The sequence below is a fragment of the Paramormyrops kingsleyae genome, chromosome 16, assembly GCF_048594095.1.
Source record: "Paramormyrops kingsleyae isolate MSU_618 chromosome 16, PKINGS_0.4, whole genome shotgun sequence".
Lineage (NCBI taxonomy): Eukaryota > Metazoa > Chordata > Actinopteri > Osteoglossiformes > Mormyridae > Paramormyrops > Paramormyrops kingsleyae.
Window position 1 is genome coordinate 15,776,814 of NC_132812.1, and position 12,143 is coordinate 15,788,956.

Sequence of the window (12,143 nt, forward strand, 5' to 3'; positions counted from 1 at the left end):
GTCTTGTTTCTCTCCCTCATTCAGTTCACTGTTCATTACCAGTGTGTTCTTTACATTTGCTGATACTTAAAGCACTTGTTTTTATTTGGAAAATCACATTGTTATTTTAAAACAAAACTGAATGAAAGCCAAGCGGGAAGTGATTATAAAAAGGTTTTAATGTTGGGGAGGCATACTTAAGACACAAATTTGTTCTCAGCTTTGTACAATTTCAAATACTACACTTATACCTCATCAAAACCACATGCCTGCAAATTTTCTGCTGTGAAAACCTTCTGCAGGTCGTTTTTACAAACCTGACATTACAACGGTTAACTAGCTCCATAAAGAACATCAGCCTGCATATTGGAGTCGGGTCATACAGGAATGCAGCGGTGTAATTACAATCACGGTTGGTCTGTTTTAAGGTGAGATCGCTGCTTTTCTTTACATTAACGTGATCCTATTTTAAGGGGGGGTCAAATTCATAGAGGGGCCAGTCTTTTTATTAGCCAATGATATTTTTTGAATTGGTAAGTGACCGGGAGGGGCACTCTGGGGGCCAATCAGCTTTCAGCTGGAGCCAGAGCAGCCACTGTGGCCCCAACCCTGTGTACAGGAGCTACCAATATGAATAAAGTTTTAGTCATTCCAGTCTAGAAACAGTGAGGAAACTAACATTGTCAGTGCTCTAAACCAACAGAAAAGCATTCTGGGAGTGCTTGGAGAATCATAGCATCCCGTTATTGAAATGCTCTGAGTGCCGGAATCATTGACAGCCAGCTACTGCAATGTGGTAACAGAGCACATGGCTCTGAGACCAGGCCGGAGTCTGCTCTAAGCTGCGGTGTCGCTGGTTCCTGCTGTGCCCCAAGCCTCTTGGACACCTTGGCCAGTAGGGTACCATGGAGCTATGTTCAACACATGCACTGTTTCTGCTAGACCCTTCTCAGATGTGTGCTTGGCACTTAGTCAGTCTATATTGATTTTTTAAAAAAAAATTTAATCAATCTTGCATTCCATGACTCTAGATTGCATTGTTTTTTGTTTTGGGTATAGATTTGGAATTTTTTTTATTAGTGACATTTATTTATACTTGGTATATGGGTTTACGTTATGGGTGGTTTTTAATCACCTTTCAAGGATGACAGCCACTACCCCCCTCCCCCCCGAAACACCAGTTTGAAATAAATAAAAAGTGAATGAAACTCTTGCTTCCCTACGGTTATTGTATGTACTGCTACTACAGTGTCTGAAGGCTAAATGTAAACAAGTACAGTGAAGAAAAAAAAAGAACTTCAAATATGTTCCAATTACAAATTGTTTCCTCCCAGTGAAATATTGACTTATGCACTTTACACAAGGGTCCTTGTAGACCATAAGAATTAGAAAAGACAGTCTGCCGCCTAGTGGTGGAATTGTATACCACACACTTCAAAAGGTAGAGGCTCACAGTGCAGGCCATTAACAATGAGATGGGAAACACAAAGACTAGAAGTCAGAGTATATGAATGTAGAAGTAAAAATGGGGATAGAGAGAGACAGTGATTTCACAACTGAAAAAGTGTGGCCATTGTCCATAGAATCCAGCTTATCCTACTGCTGTGAGCACAGGATCCAGCTGCTCTGGATGATCATGTGACCTCCGAAGGTCTGGACACAAATTTACAGCTGAGCCTGAAACTGTAGGCAAATGCAGTACAGCCTGTCATATTAAACACATACAAATAACACAACAAAACATGTAAAAATCCGGTACCATTTTGAATTCAGCTAGATTTTCAGTCTGCCGTTTTCATGACAAAGCAGTGAGTCATAGATAACTGCCTTCAAAATTCTTTGGTACTCACCACTATTGAGGAGAACTAATTGTTTATATATATAAAAAAAATTATTGCCACATACTCTGCTGCAAAAGAGAAAATTCTAGAAGGCATCTTTGCCATTTACATTTTGCGGATACATTTGCGTATCCAGGGACGCTGATGATATGTTGGACTGATTCTCAGGTTATAAAACCAAGTAAGCAAACTGACTTTAAACTCAAAATCAGCCTGGATAAATTCAAATTTAGGTAAAATTATTTCTTGGTCCTTAACACAGAAAGTACATTTTAAAAATCACCCACTTCCGCCCTGGAAACTACACATTTTGGCTTTTCCACATCTAAAACCATATAATGGCTAAGGGTTCAATTCTGACACAAAGTACACATCTCTATGGCAAAGTGAAAATTGCCCACCCATCTTTTTCCAGAAACCACCAATATGTACAAACTGGACTGTTCTATTGGAGGAATGCAATTTTAAAACCTACAGGGGGCAGGATTAACACCCGCCTTCAATCACCACCTGGTTCAAATGAATGAAGTCTAATAAAGTAACAGTATTTTGACTGACAGTTCAAGTTAATCCCACCATCTTATGATTTAAAGGCTCCATTTGTTAGCTACATGCTAACAATGAGGGGAAAAAAAAGGAAATTGCACAAAATATCAGTACTAGAACCTGCCTTTGTGTCACCCCTCCAAAGAGTGTCCAAAAATATTCACCATTGCACATAAAAATAAATTAACATGCAAATCTCTTTATAAAAAAAAAAAAAAAAAAGAAGTAAAACAAACTCGTGGGGTCTGTTTTGGTTGGCTGGCGTGCGACGCCACGCCCTCAGCTGAAGACCCACAGCTGGTACCTGTCAGAGGGGTCACATGGGACCAGGGACGGGTGCTCGTGGCGGGCAGAGAGGCAAAGCTTCAACCCTGGGTTCCAGAGCAACTGACTCTGCAAGGAAATCAGACACAGAAAGTTATCATTCCTCAAGAGCGTAGACTGATGGGTTAACTGCAGCACCCATGTAGAAGTCACTTATTAACTGACCTTAATTGTCCAGAGAGAATCGCAAAACTGTTTGCTTGTATTTGTTATATGAACTACATCATATTTTATTTATGTAGCAAATGTTTTTCTCCAAAGCGATGCATACTGTTGAGAGAAAGCAGCCTCAGACAGTCCCTGGAGCAAATTGGGGTTAAGGGTTTTGCTCAAGAGTCCAACGGTGTAACTGCTCTGCCGAGTCAGGGTTTGAACCAAGGACCTTCCGATCGCACTGAGCCACTCTCCGTCCCGCTAACGGCTAATGGAAGAGCAAGGCTACCGAGGAAAGAGTCTCCATCTCGCACGCATTAGCACCAGCCTACCTCTCTAAGGTCCCACTTCTGCTCGGCTCCGACGAAGGTGCTCCTCCCCTTGTACTGACACTCCTCCAGCTTCACCGCCTCCTCCTTCCCGTGGAGACACAGCTCCTTCTGAATGTTGTGACGGATCTCACGGTGCGTGGAATACTCAAAATACTGGCCAATAAAATTAAAGAGGGGTTTTTAGGCAACGCTACCACATGCCAGGGCAAAGGTGACAGCAAATTAGCCAACTAGCAAATCAGGCGTGAGGACAGTGTTTAAGCATACATGAACATCGTTACTCCAAATCAGATTAACCATCTTTAAAGATGTCGGCCGAGGAGCACCTGATTTCCTCCAAGTCCATGGCATGGGTACATGATCAACTCTTTTCCACCCTCATTGTTCTCCCCAGCATCCAGACAAGAGTCTTTACCTATGTTCATCACCTAGGGAGAGGGTGGGAACATAGCTTAACTGAGAGATGTCCAGGCCGGGGTGAGGCTTTACTGTGGAGGAGCCTTGACGGTAAGTGAGAAGCTTTACCGCGCCGAAGTGGAGAGGGTTGAGGTCGGGCATGAAGACCTCAGGATACACGTTCTTCAAGTACCAAGCAAAGCTCTTGCATTGCAGGCGCTGCCGGAGCTCCAAGCGCTTGGAGATGTCACCAAAAGCCCTCTGTAGGAATATGATTCCAGGGATTGGTTTGAAGGTGAAGCACTTTCAGAAGTGACCCTCTTTCTCCTAGCAGATGAAAACCTCAGGCACGATTCAGCCAAGACTTCAAAAGCCTTAGCAGGACAGTTTGGAGATAATATTTCAGTTTATATTGCAGCCCACATTCTTCTCAAATGTATGATCCGATCTTTAGTACCACCTCAGCTGGCTAACCTGGGGGGGGCGTTCCATGAAGTCATGATCATCCAATAAGAGTTCAGGTAAGGAGCAATCGTACTGGACAATCATGACTTCTAGCTTAAGTTAACCCATTTCCCTGAGAGATCCGGCTTTGTGGAACACCCCCGGTCTTTAGCAGTACCCAAACAACAGACAAAACAGTTAAATCAGCCAGTCAAGATAAGATTGTTATAGTTTAAGACTAAGTTATACACACAGTAATACTGGACAAATGGTTAGCAATGGTTATCAAACCACTGAATTATGAGAATGACACTGAAGAGACTGGCAACTTAATCACATTTCAGTCAGATGTATGAATATTTAATTTCTTATTAAGATGAAAGTACAGTCTATATAGGCACTGTGCAGTAAAATGAGCAGAAATGCCAGCTTCTCAGAGATGACGTGCACACCGACCAAAGGAGTGATCCCTAGGAGTGATCCCTCGCACACGCTTCTAAAAAGCCCCCAAGTTAAACCATTTGTAGAAGATATTGAACGAAGAAACCGTGGACTAAGGAACACTTAGGTAAAACAGCAACAGGCACACGGTAAGGACCACAACATGCCAATGCGGTGTTGAAGAATGTGCCTTCCTGCCGCTGTAATTGATTCGACAGTAATGCATGTACTCTCTCTACGGTGAGGGAGGCATATTAGAAAGAGCCAATTAAATTGGAGCCGTGCTTAGCTTAGGGTTTGTAGTGCTGCAACCTTTTTTCAAAATCTGTTCAGGTTAGAACAGCCACTGATGGGGGGGGGGGGCATCCCAGCATGTGGCTGCCCAAACAAGACAAACACAGGAAAGGTGACTGACCCGCAGAAACCCCTAACCCCCCCCCCCACATGCTTGGAAAAATAGGAGCATTTTTATCCCTGCTTGCAGCTGGAAAAACATTCCAGAGCTGCACTGGATAAGCACCCCCCCCCCAGCAATTTGCAGTGTTCTACGCTGTGTTTGCATGGACACACACACACACACCATGCTGTTGAAGGTCTTCCCACCACCATGGAGAAAAGGGGGCTGGGATCGCAAGACCCGCCACATACTTCTCTGGCCATCTGGAAGGCTTGCTGGTTCCTGCGGTAGAAGATCTCCTTGTAGCCGTCCATCCAGACCTCGGCCAGCCGCACCTGGTTGCGAGCGATCACCTGCGTGCCCTTGGGAAACGTGTGGGGGCTTTTGGTGCGGAAGACGTGGCCCACGACGGAGCAGGGGATGATCTCCAGCTGCCCCCCACACTGCCACACCTGGGGGGGGGGGGGGCACAGTAGGTCAGTGAAGGCCCATCCTTCCTCATCCAAGCAGACATGGCAGCCATGAGCTATGCCAATGTGAGACACTGGGTCAAGTCAAATCAACCCTGCTACCATCACAGCTACAAGATGATGGCTGGAATGAGCAGAACACATAAAGTTCTCAAATTACACGCCACTCCAATGTGTCACGCATCAACACAAACAAAAGACTAGTTATAGTGGGCACTCAAACAAAAACAATACATACAAAAAAATACACATTTGGGTGGTTTGAACTTTGTTTTCCATGTCGACTTACCCTAAATGACATTTCGATATTCTCTCCTCCCCAAATTTCCATTTCCTCATCGTAACTTCCTATGTAGTAGAAGTACTCTTTTGAGATCGAAAACAGCCCCCCTGCAAATGTCGGAGTTCTGTAAAGTATATGGGTAAATATTTATGTGGCTTGGAGGATCTGCAGTGAGGGAATCATTCCCAGAACACAAAGACATAACAGTAACAATGACAAAGGCAACCATGAACACACATGTTTGGGTAGACAGTTAAGACACAGATATGCTTGTTGTGTTTGCATATGTACAGATATGTATCGATGTGTTATAGAAGCTACATTTTAATCAGTCAGTAACAGATACATTTAAGTTCTCAGCCCATTTCGATGCACATCTTAAATTCTTAAATGAGAATGGAGCCCCAAGGCGTGTGTCCTCACTTGATGGGGTAGGTTTCATCCCTCCGCCGCTGTTTCTCATGGTCAGGAATACTCTCCCAGCCAAAGGACAAGCCCCAGTCGAAATTTCCCCGGTTGTGGTTCTGCCCGTACGGGGACGGCTTCACAAACTCAAAGGTGTTGAGGTCGATGGTGGTGATGTCAGGACTCACCACGGCTGTGCGGTTCTCGGCTATCCGGGACAGCAGCGGTTCCAGCCAGCCCTGGAAGCACTCGCCTGGAAGGGACAACGCCCGTGTCAAAGCACAGGCCTCACCACGCAGCTGTGCACAGACGTGCACGGGCCTCGTCACTAGGTTTCACAAGTATTTCCACAAGACCTCACTAACAAAATGGAAAGCGAATACGCGAGACAGACATACACATCAGCAGCCTCTTCGTTTTGCTAGTCAACTATGAGAGAAAAGTCTTCATTTTCTCTACTGACAACCAATCTCGTCCATTAGGAATGGGGAGGGGGATGGAGGTTCGAGGTAAGAGCTGGACACTGGGCACAAGCACTCACAGTGAGCATCCAGGAAGGTGAGCACGTCTCCAGTGGCGACGGAGGCGCCCAATAGCCGGGCGGTGATGAGCCCCTTCCTCTCGTGCTGACGGACCACTCGCACGACGTGCAGCCGGTTCAGGTACTCGTCCAGCTCATCCTTCAGGACCTCTGTCAGAAGTCAGAGAGCCGAGACAATAAAGGCTAAGCACACATGCCTTTCCCATCAGTGACCAGATGTGACAATCCAATGCTTTCGTGCAACCGCTCCTCATTTCAGAGTCGAACTCATAAAAATCCCTACAGCTACAGCTGTGTCCAGGGAACAGCCATAAACAAATCATACGGTTATAATTGGCACGGCATCTCATTGGGTCGCCTCACACCTCGGGTTGGCGGTTTGAATCACATCCCCACGGACTGCATGGATTTTCACCACAGCAGAAAGACACGCAGTAAAGTTAATTGGCATCTGTGAGTTGCCCATTGCATACATGGGTGTGAGTCCAGCAATGGACTGGCATCCTGTCCAGAGTGTAGCACCTGCCCTTTCGCCGTGCATCCTGGGATAGACTCCAGACCCGCTGTGACCCTGTACTGTTTAAGAGGCTACAATATTGATGGATGTTACATTGTTACAGAATCTGCTTAAATGGCTAAAGATTTGATTTAATTAACCAAGATTCATATCATAACCTATGACTTGAGCTGGACAGTTCAGGTCCAGAAAGTAAAAATACAGACCAAGATTTTGTTTTAACCAACCAGTTGAGTACAAAGAGTCACAGTCACAGAGTACTCAGCTGGTTGGCTGAAACAAAATCTTGGTCTGGATTTTTATTTTCTGGACCTGAACTATCCTCCTCTGCCTGTGATCCTGCATTTAAGAGACCAAATGCCCTGTACAAGATAAATTCTGACTAGCCAGTCAGATTTACAGTACTAGTTTTCATCTACATTTAAATATCTACCTGTCGCTTCTATTCAAAGTGACTTGCAGTAGAGAGAAGAGTTAGAATACTTTGTCTGCGCTCCCTGGGGCTAGAACCAACAACCTTTGTGTTGATAGAGTAATGCTCTACTTGTTGAGCTACTGACCCGCTGATCACCATTGTCATTAAAGCAAACTGAGATTGATGCTACCCCCCCCCAACTGTAACCCCGACAGTAACCCAAGCTGCAGCTATGGAGTGCTGGACCTCACAGCGAGCAGGGTGCTGAGGAGGAGTGGTCTGGTGTCCTCATGTTTACCGTCTGAGCTGGCATCATCCACCAAGATGATCTCCTTCAGCAGGATGGCGGGGGAGGTGTGAAGGACACTATACACAGTCCTGAGCAGAGTGCTCCATGCCTCATTATGGAACACGATGATCACGCTGGTCGTCGGCAAGGCGGGGCACCGCTTGAAGGTCTGCTCAATGCATCTGCCAGGGTAAGAGATGGGGGGGGGGGGGGGGGGGTACGAGCACAGCAGGTCAACGCCATACATCTCCAGAACTGACTCATTCCCAACAGGTGTACACAAGACATCCATTGTGTAAATTGCCTCATTTAAAACCTGAAGAACAGCTTGTTAATTGCAGCTTGTTAATTGCCTGACTAGACAGATGTGCTTAGATGTCTGGAAGCAGCTAGTGAATTCTAATCTCTCATAACTGAGCTTTTACAAGAACTAGATAATAATGAATCTCAAAATTTCTTTTAGTTAAACTGCACTTTTCTGTTAGCACTGCTCTGTTGAACTGTACTCAACCTGCGGGAAAATTTAACATTTTTACATTGAAGCTGAACTGCGGAAAAGCTTCTTTATATACACACACACACACATACACATATATATACACACACACACATATATATATTATATATATGTGTGTGTATATATATATATATATATATATATATATATATATATATATGATATATATATATATATATATATATATATATATGATATATAGATTTGTGCATGAAAGGCTACGGCCACAAGGGGGTGCTGCTACCAACACCGGAGAAATGTCATTTCAATAGTTGGCGTAATAGTGCCGGTACGTGACCACTGTCGACCTTACAGCTGTCATGTGACTGAATGTCCAGCACAGAGCCCATCATCTTTACACGTATTTCAATATTACGGGACCGCATGCGCGAGGATCGCTCTGCAGCTTTCTGAATACACACTCCGGTGGTCTGGTGTCAGGCCCCAGGTCCCGGCTGAGCGAGATGCGGTCACTGGCGAAGAGGTTGAAGCAGTGCTTCTCCTCCCCGGCTTGCTTTTCCTTCTCCTCGGAAGGGCTCAGGCTGCCCATGCGGAAGGGCTTCCCAGAAGCCCCCGGTGAGCTGGGGTTCTGGGGGGGTCGCTCCAGGGAAGGCCGGAGCTCCGCAGCAGTGTAATGTCCGGGCAGACAGGAGGGGTTCCCGGCCCTCTCAGGCTGGCGCACGGGGGCTTTGATCTGCATTTTTGGCACAGCGCCCCGGAAGTTATTGACGGCCCCCATCACTATTCCCAGCACGCCGTCCTGCTTGCCCACAGCACCCCCCAGCCAGGCCTCCTCTCTGGGCCTCTGGCTCGCCACCTCACGTTGGATGAGGAACAGGAACGTGAGGAACAGGAGAGCCAAAATCACCAGCTTCCAAGGGTACAAGCGCCTTCTGAAGAACCTAGAGAAGGCAGTCATGATGTCCGTCAGATGAACTGACCAGTATCTTTGCGGTAAGGCTTCTCCAAGACACGAAGGCTGTTGGAAACATCAGCAGGTAATGCTGAAAAGTCACAAAGATGGTAAAGTTAGATCTACAATATTTTGCAACCATTATAAAGAAAGCAGAGAACGTATCCCCATTATGAGCAAACTACTGCACAAATAACAAGAACAAATACAGAATAAACGTTGTACATTCAGTCACAACCACACCAAACACTGTTATTTAAGCTATAATCTAATATCTTTGCCTGAATAAAGGCCGCGTGTTTAAAACTTTAAGTTACTAGAACTGCATTCTTCTAATAAACCTATTTCTCATTAAAAACAAAAGAACAAACTCTGATTGTTACTCGGTTGCACACATTAAACATTTTCATGGATGGAATACAAACGTCTACAAGTTATGCCTCTGTAATTATCATAACGTGATATACATGCGACTATACGCAAGTTAATCATTGCACATGCTGACTTAAAAAGCGTTTATAGATATACAAGCTCGAGACCATGACGTGCATAAAAGGCATCTTAAGTAACGAAAACTCCAAAGCTGTATATTGACTTTTACTCCCGTTCTGTTAAACGAACATACTTACTTTCTGTACAAGACGAAGTATGCAAATAAGTACAGTTAATAAATGTGTTCCCGAATGTTATGGTGAATAATCCGCAATGAAAAAGCACTTCCGTCTCGCCGAGATCCAGGTGCGCGGCTTCAGGTGCTGGGAGGGGTCTGATGGGGCCTGCGTCAGCCAGCACCCCCGCAAGGTAAATCCAAATGATCTGCATACTGTAGGTGTTCCTGAAAGCTGATCCCTCCCTGTTTTTCCAGGTTTCTAAAATTCGTGTAAATTTAGTGCAATCTGCAAACTGTTTGAAAGCCAGTGTACAACGAAAACTTTATTGGCTACATATAACTGAACAGCAAAACAACGTTTAGAGATGTTTTTATCAATTCTGGGTTACATTAACATCGTCGACTTACGATCACGACTTTTAAGTCTCCTGCATTTCAGAATGAGAAGCAAAATGTATAATTTACTTGCTTTTTCCTAACGAAAATGCACAAGAGTCACTTTTATCAATCTGAGCATTATGAATAGTCTCACCCTAGTAGACTATTACTAATCTGGCGTCACTGATTTATTTAACAGATTTAGCCAAGTTACCCATATTCATTTAAAGTGTTGCCGGGTTACTAACACTCAAGATCGTAAGGTCTGCTGAATACAGCCCAACCAACTGCCCCAAAAGATAAAAATAGTTCTGGTACCCAAAGAAGCCAGTCAATTAAACATACTTGCATTTATTTCAAATAACTGTTATGCACAAGAAGTATGTACATGTCAGTATGATGTTTTGATACTTAGTATCAATCTTCGGTATTATATTGGAAAAAGAAGAAACGTGCATTCGAAATATATATGAGATTTGCACTGGTCACTTGATACAGAAAACGGATATCTAAAGACCGCACTGCCAAAAACTAAAGTTTCGTTTTTAATTCCAGCCGAAAGTGCATTAAATTACGTGAGATCCGCTTTGATCGCCAGGTATTAATTGCAACCCCTCAGATTTATTTCGCAACTTACCCTACGGAGCGCTCCGATGCATGCCTGCAGACCGCAGTATCCCCCTTCTCATGTCCCCACAGATGATGTTTATAAAAGGGTCTTTTAATAATAAGAAGCCGAGCCAGCGGTGAGTCGGCTAGAAGTGGGTACGAGCGACTGCAGAACCTGGAACAAAGTTAAAGAAACAGCATATCGCCGTAACCCGCCGCTCTCCCCCGGCACGCAGCATTAAACACCGCTCAAGTATTATATTCATTTAATTGGTACATTACTTGAACGGTACAGGAGAAGCGGAGAGGAGTGTGCCCCTGCTTCCATTTGGCATAAATACCGTTTGTTTTCTTCTGATTTTGATCAATAACAGATAGCGCAGTGTTTGGAGCCAAAACTCGGAACAATGAAGAAATTGTGCTCACAGGGGTAAAGTCATGCTTTAGTGGTTGAGCAGAAAGAACTATCTCCAGTCGGTTTTATTAGCATATTACATCCAATTTAAACAAGTTTTCGAAATGCCCATAAAGAATGAGAGTCTGGACGCTGGCTGTCGTTGGTTTGTATTCGTTTATTACTCATTGTAAAACAAATGACTAATTAGATTTACGACGTTTGTAATTTGCGTTATTAGAAGAATAACCGAATCGCCTCTAAAAATGTCTGAGTACGTTGCCAGTGATTTTATGATACATAGATGATACGTTTGTCCAAAGCAACTAACGTTTTTATGCACTTGGTATTTTGCAGGAGCAAGTCAAATGAAGTATTGTTTTTCCCCCTCAAAGGTATTAAGTTAAAACCCTCCTGGGATATGAGTCAGCATAAGAGAACCAACTGCTGTGTCACCTGTAGTAACTGACTGCTTTAAGTGGTAAAATGGAGTATAGAATTGTTGACCTTGGATGAAGGAGTTGTAAACAATGTGGTTCTTTTAGAGAGACAGAATTTTCTTGATAAGGAAACCAAATTTAACTGTACTACAAGATGGGCTGTGGTAACTATATCCTACTAAGCAAGCTTCAAAGCGGGACAGCTTTGACTTATATTAAACCCTAGTACCCACTAGGTAACCTTAGTAACCACTCCTTCCCAGACTTCCCAGTCTCCATGCCATGTTCCCACTCCTGAACTCCAGTCGTTACCTTCTGGGAATCTCTTTGAATCCCATTCATCCTACGTTAGGCAGGGCTTCTCTTCATCCAGTCTGTGGTAAGGGATGGAAATTCTACGGGCTGTGAGAAAATCTTAGATGGAGCAGGTCCCAGCAAAGTCCTGAGAGAGCAGACTGCCTGAGCGGTATCACCGTGCAGAAGCATGCTGGCAGTCTGCAGTCTGCACA

General features: G+C 44.4%; 1 protein-coding gene across 2 annotated transcripts; it reads right to left on the reverse strand.

The window, feature by feature from the left end:
- Nucleotides 1–445: 445 nt before the first annotated feature.
- On the reverse strand, nt 446–11,365 carry LOC111852287 (polypeptide N-acetylgalactosaminyltransferase 3-like). 2 transcript variants are annotated; one of them, XM_023828024.2, is made up of 13 exons: nt 11,083–11,365; nt 10,829–10,975; nt 8,713–9,294; nt 7,783–7,955; nt 6,553–6,702; nt 6,030–6,264; nt 5,613–5,730; nt 5,105–5,305; nt 3,701–3,832; nt 3,502–3,603; nt 3,176–3,328; nt 2,671–2,759; nt 446–1,662 (listed from the first exon to the last, which is right to left on the reverse strand). In XM_023828024.2, exons 3-13 carry the CDS (start codon nt 9,207–9,209, stop codon nt 1,614–1,616), a joined length of 1,899 nt encoding a protein of 632 aa, XP_023683792.1. In that variant the 5' UTR covers nt 9,210–9,294; nt 10,829–10,975; nt 11,083–11,365; the 3' UTR covers nt 446–1,613. The 2 variants fall into 2 exon arrangements, with proteins under 2 accessions (XP_023683792.1, XP_023683791.1); XM_023828023.2 differs by lacking the exons at nt 10,829–10,975; nt 11,083–11,365 and adding an exon at nt 9,833–10,811.
- Nucleotides 11,366–12,143: the final 778 nt, after the last annotated feature.